The sequence below is a fragment of the Diospyros lotus genome, chromosome 12 (assembly GCF_014633365.1).
Source record: "Diospyros lotus cultivar Yz01 chromosome 12, ASM1463336v1, whole genome shotgun sequence".
In the NCBI taxonomy this organism is placed as follows: domain Eukaryota; kingdom Viridiplantae; phylum Streptophyta; class Magnoliopsida; order Ericales; family Ebenaceae; genus Diospyros; species Diospyros lotus.
This window is the reverse complement of record NC_068349.1, coordinates 18,351,767-18,367,162: the sequence shown is the minus strand read 5'-3', so window position 1 is coordinate 18,367,162 and position 15,396 is coordinate 18,351,767. Positions and strand designations below refer to the sequence as shown.

At 37.7% G+C, this 15,396-nt stretch overlaps 1 protein-coding gene across 1 annotated transcript; it reads right to left on the bottom strand.

Annotated features, from left to right (window-relative positions):
- Window positions 1-7,790: 7,790 nt before the first annotated feature.
- Window positions 7,791-10,000, bottom strand: LOC127786942 (uncharacterized). Its single transcript, XM_052314736.1, has 4 exons — window positions 9,103-10,000; window positions 8,716-8,898; window positions 8,459-8,587; window positions 7,791-8,179 (listed from the first exon to the last, which is right to left on the bottom strand). Exons 1-4 carry the CDS (start codon window positions 9,577-9,579, stop codon window positions 8,087-8,089), a joined length of 882 nt encoding a protein of 293 aa, XP_052170696.1. The 5' UTR covers window positions 9,580-10,000; the 3' UTR covers window positions 7,791-8,086.
- Window positions 10,001-15,396: the final 5,396 nt, after the last annotated feature.

The window sequence follows — 15,396 nt, the reverse complement described above, 5'->3', positions numbered from 1 at the left end:
CTTGGTGCTAAAGGGCTTGCTTGTCTAAGTAAGAGGTTGTAATCTCCTAGCCTGTTGCTAGAGGGTCTATCTGGAGAGATAGGAGGCTTTTAGTGGATTGATTGAAAAATCCTTAGTGAGGAGCTAAGGTAGTGGATTAGACTTGGTTTAAGCTGAACCACTATATATCATTGTGTCTCTTATTTTCTTGTGCTCTTTGTTTCATTTACTGTTCCAATCATTTCATTAATCCTTACTTTCACTAAAATCTCATTTTTCATCAAAAGGATTTTCAAGTTCAATCAATTTTTTTAAAATAACCCAATTCACCCCCCTCTTGGTGTTGGTGCCATTGTTATTCTAATCTAACAATTTTGTCTCAACAATTCTCTCTCAAAGACCTAGGTCTGCTCCACTACTTTCTTGGTATGGAAGCTTGCTCCACATCTTCTAGCTTATTTTTATCTCAGTGGAAATATATAAGGGATTTATTATCTCGAAGCCATATGCTGAACTCTAAAGAAGTTGCCACTCCTTGAAGATGGTGGTCCTCTAGCTGATGCCCCTGAATATAGGAAAACTATTAGTGTTATGCAATACTTGTCTCTAACTCGACCAGACATCACCTTTACTATTAACAGACTTTCTTAGTTCATGCACAGGCCTTCCATCAAACACTAGTCAGCAGTTAAACGTGTTCTCCAATACCTTAAAGGTACTATATCCTTTGGCATCTTAATTCATAACTCATCCACTCTTTTCTTACATGCTTTCTCTAATGCAAATTGGGCTAGGGATCCTAATGATCGCCTATCTACATTAGCATATGTCATTTTTCTTGGTGCTACACCTATTAGTTGGAGTTCTGAAAAGCAAAGATCAGTGCCAAGATCATCTACTAAGGCTGAGTACAGGGTCGTAGCCTCTACTACAGCTGAGATTAATTGGCTACAAAATCTTCTTCATGAATTACATATCACGATCAATAAGCCTACTATTTTTTGTGACAATGTCGGTGCTACTTATCTCAATGTGAATTCAATATTTCACATAAGAATGAAACACATTGCTATTGACTTCCATTTTGTGCATGATCAAGTGGCCAATCAACAACTCATTGTCTCTCATGTGTCCACTCTACAGACCAGTTAGCAAAATCCCTCACTAAGCCCTTGGCAAGACATGCTTTTCTTCAACAATGTTATAATATTGGAGTTTGCAAGGGAACGCCAATCTTGTAGGGGCGTGATAATAATAAGACCAAGTCTACAACTATAGAATCCACTTTTGTTAATATCTAACACTTATCTAGGAATAGTTTAAATTTAAGTGTTTGTTTATTTCTTTCAAATGTTTGTTTCTCATTTAGTTCCTATCTTTTAAAAATCACTTTTTGTATATATTTAACCATACCTTACATTTGTAATATCCAATTTCGATTCAACATACAAATCCTTTCAATAAGGATATTTTTTAGTGTGTCTTAATGTCATCCTTTCAAATGAATAGGGTTTAACTGAAAAATTATAATTAGTTGGTGCATTATTGTTTACATAGACTATTGGGAAGAAATTATATGGTCTTCTTATATATGGTAAAAGTAAATGACACATTACTAACTGTTGCAATGGCAAAAATTTTTAGGAAGGCTAAATAGATGCTAAATCCAACAACCAACATTGCTTCAAATGGATGGACTAGTGGTTGGATTTTTGTATATACCAATTGGGTATCTTTTAGCTATTGTTGTCTAAGATGGCGATTAAGTATGACTAAATGTAAATTATTTTATATAGTTTTTAATATTTAAACATTCTCATTTTTTGGTAAAAAATAAAATTGATGGTGTTGAAGCACCAAACGATGTCGTTATACTTAGAAAATTGGATGGTCGTGTGTGGAAATCGCAGGCTATCATATGGCACCTATTGGATGGTAACACGCGGTAGCCATCTTTTTCTCCTTGAAGGTGCCTGATTGCCCTTATGCCCGATTGTCCTTTTGCCCATTTGCTCTCCTTCCCGTCTGCCTTTCTATTGGAATAATCGATCGTGTTGCACAATCTGATCTCAATCGCTCATCCAAGCTTTATGAGATGCAACCCTAGCCATCCATCGATACTTTTAATCTCTCCTCGGGATATGAACAGACAAACAAAGAAAAAGAGAAGAAAATTTGAGAAGAAAGATTGAGAGAATGAGGGTTTCCGTCTGGTCTTCGGGCTAGGGTTTTTCCCGTGGGTCTTTAAGCTTTATGAGATGCAATCCCAACCATCCATTTTTTATTGTGTTCTCTGGTTCGATAGGTTACGCCTCTAATATGTATTTGTGATTCTTGGGTAATTTTGCTAATGAACCATTGTTGTACTAGAGTAATTTGTGAGGGTTTGAGGGTGTAATCTTCAATTCATCATTTTAGTGCAATGAGCTCTTCTCACCAGAGCTCAACGTGGACGTAGTCTCTTTTAGAGGTGAACCACGATAAAAATCTTAGTCTCTTTTTTCATTCTCCATTTCTTTTTGCTTTATGTTTGTGTATGTATGTTTTATGCTTTCTGTATTGGCTATCAAGAATCTGTGATTGAACGTTTTCTGTGAATACCCTAAGGTTCGTGTTATCAGTTCGCAACAGTGGTATCAGAGTCGTGTTAAGATCAGCTCTTAGGGTTTTGTAAGTTCAATCAATTTTTTCTTTTCAAATCTTGGGTTGTCGTCAGTTTGTAGATGGCCTAGGGTTTCTGAGAGTCCTTGTCAATGGGTGTTTGCTATGTTGATCTATGTCAATGTCTATAGCCCCTTAGGTTACCTTCGTGTAAGGAGAAGATGGCATTTACCTGATTTAAAATCAGTATATTTGATGGCAAATGAGATTTTGGAAGCTGGAAAAAGAAGTTGAGAGTGTTTATCTCTCTTATCATAAGGTGCTAATAGCACTAGAGGCGGATGATCAAAAATGGTCCGTTGATCAACTTGTGAGAACCGATTAGATTAGAGAAAAAGCCTTTAATCTGATCTTCCTCCATTTGGGTGACAGTGTAATCCGGAAGATAGATGGTATGACTAATCCTCTAGACCTCTAGAATAAATTAGATACATTGTTTTCTGTTATGATTGCACATAATTTAGTTTACTTGAAAGGCATGCTGTTTAACTTTAAAATGAATACATCTAAGTCAATGGATGAGAACATAGACGAATTTACTAGGCTTGCATTATTACTTAGAGGTACTGATCAAACATTAGGTGACATTAGTGAAGCTATGATTCTGTTAAATTCATTACCTGATGACTATGATGTTGTTAAGCATGCATTGAGATATATTAACATTGTACCTAGTCTGGATCTTGTAATTTTGGGCATTAAGGTTAGGGAACTGGAGTTAAGTACATCTAAGAAATCAGGAAATAACATGTTTGTAAAGAGTAAGAATGTGAAAAAACACTCTATAAGTAACACTGATCAATCTGGTGGGTCAGGGCAAAAGGGTAAAAAGAAAGACAATAAGGGTAAGCAAAAATGGAAATGCTATCACTGTGGGAAAGAGGAGCACATTAAAAAGTATTGTTATGATTTATCAAAAAACAAAAACAAAGGGGAAATACTAATACAATTGCTAACAACTCAAATTGCTGGGCTGAAGTACTTACTATTTTTTATTTCTCTGTTGATAATGAATGGATTATGAACTCGGGTTGCTCTTTTCATATGTGTCCTAACATTGATTGGTTTCAAAATTTTAACAACAAAGAAACTGGAACTGTGTACATGGATAACAACCATTCCTACAATGTGAAAGGCATAGGTAACATATCTCTTAAATTGCATGATAATAAAACTATAACCTTAACTGATGTAAGATATGTTCCTGGCTTGAAAAGAAACTTGATATCTCTCGACACTTTAGATGAGCTAGGGTTTTCTTATAAAGCAGAAAATGAATCTATGTATGTGTTTAAATGACATGAATTAATCCTAACTGGTCCTAAGAAAAATGGATTATATGTTTTGAATGGTTGTTATTTTCCCTCTGTTAACATGCATTCTACATGCATTACTAAAACTGATAAGGCAGAATTATGGCACCTGAGGCTTAGTCATATGAACCTGAAAGGTCTTCAGGCACTGTCAAGCAAAGGCTACCTTGGATCAGTGTCTGTTGGGTCCCTCGATTTTTGTGAGCCATGTGTTCTGGGCAAGCAACACGGGCTGAGTTTCCATAAAGGGACTCATCTGGAAAAGGCATGCCTAATATATCTTCATGCAAACTTGTGGGGACTTTCTTAGGTCCCTACCCACGGTGGTAACAAGTATTTTCTATCCATAGTAGATGACTTTACTAGGAAGGTCTAAGTTTTTCTATTAAAATCTAAAGATCAAACTCTAGAGAAGTTTAAAACCTGGAAGACCATGGTAGAAAATCAAATAGATAGAAAGATCAAAATCTTCAGAACAGATAATGGCTTGGAGTTCTTTAATAAAGAATTTGATGAATTTTGTAATTTTTAGGGAATACTTAGGCATAGAACTGTTAGGTATACACCCCAGCAAAATAGGGTAGCTGAAAGAATGAATCGAACCTTACTTGAAAAAGTTAGGTGCCTCATATTCACTTCTAACATGCCTAAGTCCTTTTGGGGAGAGGCTCTTTCAATTGCTACCCATTTAGCAAACAGAAGTCCTTCAACTGCCCTAAATTTTAAATGCCCAAAGGAAATATGGACCGGTAGGAAATTAAATCTAAACTACCTTAGGGTTTTTGGTTGTGAAACTTATGCTCACAAGTCAGAAGGTAAATTAGAACCTAGGTCCACAAAGTGTGTGTGTGTTGGTTACCAAGAAGGGACCAAAGGCTTTAGATTATGGGAAAGACAATCTGGTGGTGTAAAAATCATTATCAGTAGAGATCTCATATTTAATGAAGACATTTTCCCTTGTAAAATTCAAAACACAGAAGAAACCAACATTCTGAGAAAACTAGATGATTATGCTATCTTAAGAGGGTCTCAAATCGAGGTGGAGCAAGCTACAGGAATAACAACCTGCCAGCTGCTCCTACTGCAATAGAACCTGACCTAAAAGGTGTGCCCTTTCCTATGTCTAATGAGAATCACACCTCTGATCATGATGATGATCAAGAGGAACAAGAAAATGACCCTGAGATTGAGGTGGAGCATCATGACTCACCTCAAAACCTCAGTGACTATCAGCTAGCCCGTGATAGAAGCAGAAGGGTTATTAGACCTTCTGCAAGGTATGCTTATTCAGACCTGGTCTTCTGTGCCTTAGTTGCAGGGATAGAATTAAGGAGTGGTGAGCCTTCCACTTATGAGGAGATTGTCAGCTCCAAGGAATGCACCAAATGACAGTGAGCCATAGATGAGGAAATGACCTCCCTCAAAGCCAATGGTACCTGAGAATTAGTCCATAAACCACAGAAACAAAAACTGATCCAATGTAAATAGTTGTACAAATTAAAAAAAGATATGTCTCCTACTGACCCAATTAGGTATACAGCAAGATTAGTGACTAAGGGGTTCACTTAGAGGGAGGGCATAGACTACACTGAAATTTTCTCCGCTATAGTTAAATTTAAAACAATCCGCATGATGCTTGCTGTTGTCATTCAATTTGACCTTGAATTAGAACAATTAGATGTTAAGACAACATTCTTGCATGGAGACTTAGAGGAGAAAATTTATATGGTTCAACCTACTGGATATATTGACTCTGTTAAGCCTGAGCATGTTTGTTTATTGAAAAAATCTTTATATGGCTTAAAGCAATCCCCAAGACAATGGTATAAAAAATTTGACAATTTTGTTCTAGGGATTGGATTTATTAGGAGTCAATATGATAACTATTTTTATTTCATTCTCTCTAATGTCTAAGTTTACCTATTGTTATATGTGGATGATATCCTGTTAATTAGCAAGTCTAAGTCTAAGATCAGTGAATTAAAACAAATGCTCAACATAAACTTTGATATGAAAGACTTAGAGCCAGCTAAGAAAATTCTAGGAATGACAATAGAGAGGGATAGAGGCAACTTCAGCTTAAAAGTTCATCAGAATGACTATTTAATGAAAGCTGTTAAAAAATTTGGCATGCACAATTCCAAGACGATAAGCATTCCATTAGCTGGACATTTTGTCTTGACCAAATCTCAAAGTCCAACATCTAACTCAAAAATTATTAAAATGGAAAATGTTCTATATGCTAATGCAATTGGAACCATTATGTATGCAATGATTAGTACCAGGCCTAATCTAGCTTATGTTATTTCCTCCCTTAGTAGATTCATGTCAAATCCTGGTAAACCTCATTGGGATGCACTGAAATATTTACTAAGATACATAAATGGTTCTGTAAATATTGGACTGAGTTATAAGAAAAGATATGAGACTCTTGATCTTGTTGGATATGTAGATTCTGACTGTGCAGGTGAAAAAGACACTCGGAAGTCCACTACTGCTCTGTTTTTCACCTTGGGTGGAAACTGCATCAGCTATCAATCACAGTTGCAGCCTCTGGTTGCGCTACCTTCCACTGAGGCGAAGTATGTAGTAGTGATCTATGCTTTCAAAAAGGTTGTGTGGCTTCAAGGCCTTCTTCAAGAGATCCACCTGATTCAGAGTAAGGTGGTGGTGTATTCAGATAACCAAAATGCGATTCATTTGTCCAAGAATCCAATTTATCATGAACGCACAAAACACATGGATGTCAGGTATCACTATGTAAGAGATTTGGTGGCTAATGGCACTGTAATTATACATGAAAGTGCCTATAAAAAATAACCCAGTAGATATGGGTACAAAGATGCTAACTACAACAAAGTTCAAGCATTGCTTGGACCTGTTGCATGTAGGTATTGGTCGATCAAAATCAGCCAAAGCTGTGAAGGTGAGAATTGTAACATGCTGCACTTTGTGAGAATTTGGGTTCACCTGTGGTTTGTTGCTTCAAGGTGGAGATTGATGGTGTTGAAGCACCAAACGATGTCGTTATACTTAGCATATTGGATGGCTGCGTGTGGCAACCGTAGGCTGCCATGTGGCACCTGCTGGATGGTAACACATGGTAACCATCTGTTGCTCCTTAAAGGCGCCCGATTGCCCTTATGCCCGATTGCTCACCCTGCTTATCTGTCTTTCTGTTGGAATGATCAATCGTGTTGCACAATCTGATCTCAACCGCTCATCCAAGCTTTATGAGATGCAATCCCAGCCATCCAGCGACGCTTTTAATCTCTCCTCGGGATATGAACAGACAAACGAAGAAAAAGAGAAGAAAATGTGAGAAGAAAGATTGAGAGAATGAGGGTTTCTGTCTGGTCTTTGGGTTAGGGTTTTTTTGGTGGGTTTTCTCTTTCTCATACTCTGTATAGATTTGTTGTGTTCTCTAGTTCGATAGGTTACGCCTCTAATCTATATTTGTGATTATTGGGCAATTTTGGTAGCAAACCATTGTTGTACAGAGAGTAATTTGTGAGGGTTTGAGGGTGTAATCTCCGATTCATCATTTTAATGCAGTGAGCTCTTCTCACCAGAGTTCAACGTGGACGTAGCCTCTTTTGGAGGTGAAACACGGTAAAAAACTTCATCTCCTTTTTCGTTCTCCATTTCTTTTTCATTTTTGTTTGTGTATGTATGTTTTATGTTTTCTGTCTTAGCTATCAAGAGTCTGTGATTGAACGTTTTATGTGAATACCTTAAGGTTTGTGTTGTCAATCCGTAACAAAAATTTATTTTCAGGCATGTCAAAAGTGTTTCCCTATTTTAAACAGAATACAATAAATATACCTTATTAAAAATAAAATACCCTTATCATTTTTTAATCATATAAATTGAATTACAGAGAGAGAGAGAGATTTAGATCGCATGATAACTGTAGTTACTGTAAATCGTCAGCTGAGCCTTGTCGGCTTCCTACAACAAGCACCTACACATACATACATACATACACATATATATATATATATAGATGAACTTATTCAATCAATGATGCCCTTCCATTGCTGAATTTGTTTGGTTGGGAAAAATAGCCTTGTCATCAGGTGGTCCGGATCTAAGCAGTAATGACGTCCGTAAGCGTTGGCTGCTTTCAATTATCAGTAGCCGTAGTACTGAAGCTGCGGGGTTGGTCCCAGAATGTTGTTGTACATTGCTCCTCCCCCCACGTCTTCTTCATTCATCCCACCAATCTGCAGTTCACATTAATTAATCAATTCCCCTGTTCAAAGAGCAGAATCGTTTCAAAGCAAAAACTTATTCTAAAAAATATGGTGTTCGTTGGGTTCGTTTTTCACTTTTGTTTTGGTCGTTTTCACTGGGGTGGGGTGTTGTTCGAAAGAGTCTTTTGATGGCATAAGCCCGATAAAGACTGGAAAAGTCATGGGCGAAAAGACATCCTTTTTGGAATTACAGAAAGGAAAGATGGGAGTATTTTATAACTAAATTAATGTGAATGAAAATGAAATTACCCAGAGTTCGTCTTCGTCTTCGTAGCGTTGAAAAGGGGCAGCTTTGGGGATCTCACCAGTTTCGTCGTTTCTTGCGAATCTCCCTCGTATCCTTGGCCTGTTGTCGGCTAGTGTTTTTCGACATGCATACTGATGAAAGGAAAACAGCGAAGACGAATTTATCAAATTGAAATTTCTCTTTTTGCCCCCCTTTACAGGTAACAGGTATCATTGTCTTTTAAGAAGAGTCGAAGTGAGTTCTTGAGAGTGATGCTTGCCTTGATTGTCTTGTTGAAATTTCTCTGGTTTCGCTTTGCTCTGTACCTGTGAATCCTCTCTTTCCTTTCCTCTGCACTGTATCGTCCCACTTTGGAATTCGCTTCCTCCATGAATGAGCTCTGTGCCGCAACAGATAATGGGCTTGAAACCGGCCTGTGGTTCCCCTGGCTTGTCTTCGTCGCCTGTATCAGAATTGGCAAATAAGCCAATCAAATTAAGAACAGAAAATAACACAAATTTAAATAAGCTTATTTGACCCTTTCATTTGAAATTTAGTTCCATTATTCTTAGAAAGCATTTGGTTTCAAGTCCAAATTTACAAGTGCTATTCAAAATTCAAGTATTTCTAACTATAAATTTCAATTGACGTGGAATTCGTTGCTAACCTGCAGGTCGCCGGTGCTGCAGACACGTCTTATTTGGCTGCCCGAGAAGCAGGTCTCCGGCGAGCTCATCGGGTAGGGGTTGAAACTGGGCGACTCCATTAGACCATCAAAGTAAGGTTGGAGCAAGAAATCGAGCTTGCTGTCGAATGAGTGGCTGCCGAAATTCCTCTGCATCATCTTCGCCACATTCCCGAGCGAGTCAAACTCGCAAGGCAGATGAAGATGAAGAGGAGCCGGAACTTGCTCTGTTTTCACGGCCAAATCCGGAAATTGGGAGAGCGTGAGGCTCTGGAGCTGGTGGCTGGGAGGCGAAGTGGAGAAGACGGTGGCGGGAATTTGGGGCAGGTAAATGGAGTCGTTGGCGGGGTTTTGCAGAGGGCTGGGTTGCAGGATTTCAATGGCAGCGGAATCGGCGAAGGGAGAGAGCTGATCGGAGAGGAAAGAATCGTCGAAGACGAAGAGATCAGGAGAAGACATTGAAGAAGAAGAAGAAGAAGCTCTGGGTTGTGGGTTGGGTTAGGTTTGGTTTTGCTCTGTTTTTGTGATGTATGTATGTATCTATCAATGTCAACGGAATGAAGTCGGTTGGGAGGGAACGAAAAGAAGAGAAGGCAGAAGAAGGCAATCTTGGGGGTGGGTCTGGCTAGCTTGTTTAATCATTCATGGCGCTTGAAAACAAAACCCAGGAAGAAGACAACAAACTCATTTCTCTCTTTCTATCTCTATCTCTCTCAACAATAATCTAAGCTCACGAGTTGATGAATTCTTCTTTGGTTCTGGTGTTAGGGAGAGGCCAATTTTATAACGGCCTCTCGACCGAGCACAAGACAACATCCGCCCACTAGAGACTTCTCCATTACGGCTATAAAAAAGGGGCAGCCGTTCCCTAAAATAATAATGATTTTTTGGGTTCCAAAGAGGCTGCTCCATTACGACTATAAAAAAGGGGCAGGGAGGGGTTCGGTCATGCTAAAGATTACTAGCGTGAGATAAATTCTTAGGGAAAGTAATTTTTTTTGGGATAATTTTTAATAAATGTTAGTGAACGTAATCTTAAATTCTGACTATTTGGACATATTTCTTTATTTACCTCTTTTGTGATGATCTAGAAATAAATTCGACCAGAGATATGAGTGATAGCGCATAATTAAAAAAAAAAAAAAAAAAGGGGCAGCCGTTCCCTAAAATAATAATGATCTTTTGGGTTCCAAACTGTAGTGAACATTGTCGGTCCAATGGTACAAAGTCTCTTTGAAAGGGAAATGAAATAGAATCTTTATAAAATATATTTACTAAAAATATTAATGTACATGAGTTTATGAATCCTGGTACATATATCTTTACTAAAATATTCACTTATAATGGTGTAACTATTTGTCTTTGAAAGGCGCGCCCCCCCATCTCCATCCATGTTCAGCCAGGTGTGGAGAGGTCTCTAATACAGTCCTTGCAAGAAAACACCCCAGCCGAGTGCGATTTTGTTCACCCTCTATAACGGGGGTGAACAAAACCCTCGTCAATTTTGGCCCGTGAACGTTTATTCTCTCCGTTTTTGACAAAAAAGAAAAGTTTTATTTTAAAATATTTTACACTCCCCAATGTCATGTTTACCCACGCAACAGCTTCTTCCTATTTCTCTCTATCTCTTTCCAGCTATGGTCCTTCACCTCCGGCATGTCCACCTCCATCTCCGGCATCGTCTCTTGCTGCCTTCGCCGGTCCTCACCAACAGCGGCGTCGGTCCTCCGGCCTCCCCTCCAGCAACAGCGTCTTGCTTTCTCTCTCCCTCCGGCATGTCGTCCACATACACCTTCAGCGTCGTCTCCTCCTGCCGTCGTCGGTCCTCACCATCATCGGCTTCGATCCTCCGGTGTCCCCTCCAACAGCGGCGTCTCTCTCTCTCTCTCTCTCCAGCGTGTCGCCCGCCTCCCGCTCTGTGACTACTTGTTTTTGTTTTTCTTTGGCCAGAAGTGTGTACAGAAGACTATTGTCTATTTGGAACAGAGCTCAAGGAAGATGTTTCAGTTGAATTTCTGAAATAGATTGATTGCAAGTGTTTCTAAGATAATGGATAAAATCGTCACCCTGTGCTTGATAATGGATAAAATCATCAGATATCTAACTCCTCTGTTTAGTTGATTGTAAGGGTTCTGTTTACATTTAGGATATGTTTCTTAAGCACGAAAAGATCTAATCAGCAACAGTCTCGTGACACTCATGGAAAATAGGCATTTAATGTTTGTAGGAGAGAAGGGCTTGTTCGCACTGGAGTCCCCTCATCAGGGGATTGATGGAGCTGGAAACTTTTATACCCAGAAACTTCTTGAAATGAGCTCAACGTTTACTTTTCTTTTCACTTCTTTAACACTTGGGAAATTTGTTTAAACTCCGTACATAAGATTCTTCCACTGCAGGTTCACTTAAGTTCTTCATGAACATGAACCTTGTAACGGAGCTGGAAACTTTTATACCCAGAAATTGTTGTCATTTGACAACATTAGTATTTGTGCTACAGCTTTTGTCCCTTTTTGTTTTTGTTCAATGGAGAGACTGAAAATATCCAATTTTGCTGTACATTTCTATTCACAATCGATTCCAAACCCAAACAAAGGAGGAGACTTACGCTAGATATAATCGACACGCAACAGAAAAAACTTGTTAGATCGAACAATATGAGAGATCGAAAGCAACAAGAAAAACTATAGATCAGTTCATTAGGGCGACTGATGTTTAAACCTTTACGAGTGTGGACGTACAGATTTTTGTGTTATGTGAAGTTTATGGTTAATGCTCGTGTGACTGATGAGTTTACTGTACACTTGAGTTACACTAGACACAAATTTTGGATCTGTAATTAATAAAAACAGCAACAAATCCGTCACAATATTGACTGAATTTGCAGCATACTACAGATCACCACAACTATTAGTCGAAGATTAGAAATGGCTCTGAGAATGAATCGAATCGTTTAAAGTACCAAATATTCCATTTTCTCTTACTCTACAAACATCATTATGGTTTATAAATGTATACACACACACCCCCTACTAATACGATCTAACTGTTTTGAAGGATTCGTGAAGGTGCCTCAAGGTTTCTTGATCTCTATTCCACTTTGGCGCCAGAGCATTGATGAAATGAGCGTAGAGCTTGTTCTTGGCGCAAGTTACAAAAATCAAACTATGAGCAGCACTGCTAGTGGAGGTGGACGACACGCCGGAGAAAGAGATAGAGACGCCACTGTCGGAGGGGACGCTGGAGGACCTATGGCAGTGCTGCCAGTGAGAACCAACGACGGCAACAGGAAACGATGCCGGAGGACGAGGTGGATGACACGCCTGAGGTGAAGGACCACGGTTAGAGAGAGAGGGAGAGAGAGAATGAATTAGGAAGAAGCTGTTGCGCGGGTAAACGTGGGAGTGCAAAATATTTTAAAATAAAACTTTTCTTTTTTTTTTTTTGCAAAAAACGGAGAGAATAGATGTTCAACGGCCAAAATTGACGAGGGTTTTGTTCACCCCCGTTATAGAGGGTGAACAAAATCGCACTCCCCCATGCCGCCTATTAACTGTAACTAATAATAAAGTGTTATTTTAGGTTATTGTTATTTTTAAATCTAGTATTCTTGACTCCATCTACTAAACGACATAATTTTCAATCAAGTACTTCCCCATTTATTTAGTTAACAACATTTGACCTGGTGACAAGGTCGCAAGTGACGTCATTTCTCTTGTCATCTTTTTTTTCTTTTTTTTTTTTATTTTTAAAAGAAAAACCCCAAAAGGACTGTTAACCCTTGCAAAAGCAAGGGGTTAAAGTGGAATTTACTTTCTTTTTTTTAAAGTGGGGTTAAAGTTAGTAGATTTATTATGTATTCAATTTCACTTATTATCCATTCTATTAAATTCTTCTGTATTATAAATTTATAAACATTTCTATACTCTTGATTTAATGAAGTATATAATATAATATAGTGAAATGTACAGATTATAATATTATTATAAGAATAAATAAAATTCTTAAAATTTCAAAGGACAACATTTTTTGGATAGATTATGCTATTTGATATGAAATTCAAATTAAATAGTTTTAGGCTATTTGACCCCTACTTACATGCACCATGTCGGGTCGAAAGGGATTTTTGGCCTAGTTGTTTGGCTTGAATTTTGAACATATCGTATCGGATAATATGTACTCTTGAATATTAGTATATTATAGAACACAAAGAGTGTTTTATATCACATAAAAATATATATATATATTATATTTTTTGTTTTATATAGGCTTGCTAATGGACCCAGATTCATTAGATCCGAATTTAATAACTAGTTATTTGGCCTAGATCTATTTATAAGTAGACTGGATCTCATGAATCTAGATCTTAATGCATCTAAACTTATGGATCTGGACCGAATCCGTGAGATCTATTTTTAAATTTTCCTTTGTATTTTTATATATGAACACATATACACATACATGTACTTATTTATACAGAGTATGAAAATTACGTATTTATAAATGAATATATTAATATGTACACAAACATATATACATATATAAACATAAATAAACACATATATACTAATAATATCCAAATTGCATATCACTATATATATACTCATTAATATATAATATATATGCATTAATTAATGTATATATACATACGCGAATGCATATGTATGTATGCACATGCGTTTGTATAGTACGTATATATATGACTGATAATGGGGGCATCTCAGCTCTAGAGGCAAATAAAGAAATGCCTCTCATAAGATGAGATCTAAGCCAACAGTCCAAATTTAATTTGGAGGCCCATCAAGTCCAACAAAAGGGTTATACTTGAAAAGTTGGGCCTAAATTTGGATTAGGCTAAAAGCCTAACCCTATAGTTATCCAAGCTAGGACAATTCTTCAAGCATATTGCATCATTAACTAGCCAAGCTTATGAAGGGATCAAATCTAACCATCGACTTGGAATAATTTTGACACTTTACTATTCCTGCAGTAAACCTATATAAAGGCATGATTTTTTAGGAATAACATATCTCATTAGTTATATATTAATTACATCATTATCACATCATTTAATCTTGAATAAAATTACTGGCTTGAGTGTTAGAGGATTTACTGAAGAACGGATCCCCGTCCATCTTTTTAAGATAGAGCAAGTCTATATAAGCTTAGGGTTGAGGATTGGTAAGACTACCTCAAAATTGAGGAAAACTAGTTGAGAGCACGATCATTCTACGGATCAGATGGTGATTGGCCTCAAAATCCTTATCATTTTAGCGTCCACTTTAGGGTCGATTTCAACTTTATTCCTACTTGCTTGCCTTATGTGTCAACACAGTTTGTCTACTAAGTTGTTGCCTAGCTACTTCACCCTCATCGAGCATGCCTCCTCGTTGAATGTCTACTAATATTGGATACAAACACCAGAATCCTAGCCACACTAAGGCCCGAATCTTGGTCATTCTAGACTAACCACCCCTTGACAAATAGGGAAACTAACTTCTTCCAAATCGAGTTAGTCAACTAAAGAATCAAATATAACACCTTACCGAGTTGCTGATGACCTTTCTCAAACAATAGATAGGAAGGGATCCCAGTCATGAGAACAAAAATTTCCAACTTAGTGACCATTGCTTGGGAGAAAACCACCATTATTCCTAAAAAGAAAGATTTTGTTCCCAGAAGGAAGACAAACAGGATTCTTGGACTAAGAAACATCATAGGTAACAAAGAGAGATAATCCATCACTTTCGAGGAGATAATTAGGGCAACTATCAATGCTCGAAAAACGAAGGTTTGACCTCCCCCCAAACATGAGAAATGGACACCTTGTAGAAAATGGGCCTTAGACACTTAGAGAAAAAGACGACATCGATAGACGAGAAGAAAGAGACGTATAAAAGTGGCCCTTCATAACCTTTCAATCGAGCTATAATGACAAAAGTCCCACTTGAGAAGTTTTGCACACTAACTATCAAGCTCTATGATGGGACCACTAACCCCTTGGACCATATCAAGCTTTTCACCTCATATATGCTGGTTTAGTTCGCCTCGAACAACATGGGTGTCAAGACTTTCTTGTAACCCTAGATGAAAATGTTTGATACTAGTACTCAGGCCTACCTAATAGGTTCATTCATTCTTTTGAAGAGTTTAAGGTAAGTTTCCTTAGTTACTTCACCACATTGAGATAAGTGAGAAAGACTACCATGGCCTTGGAATGAAGAGTTGTAACTACATAGCTTGTTTTAACAAAGAAACCTTATGAATTAAAGACATCTA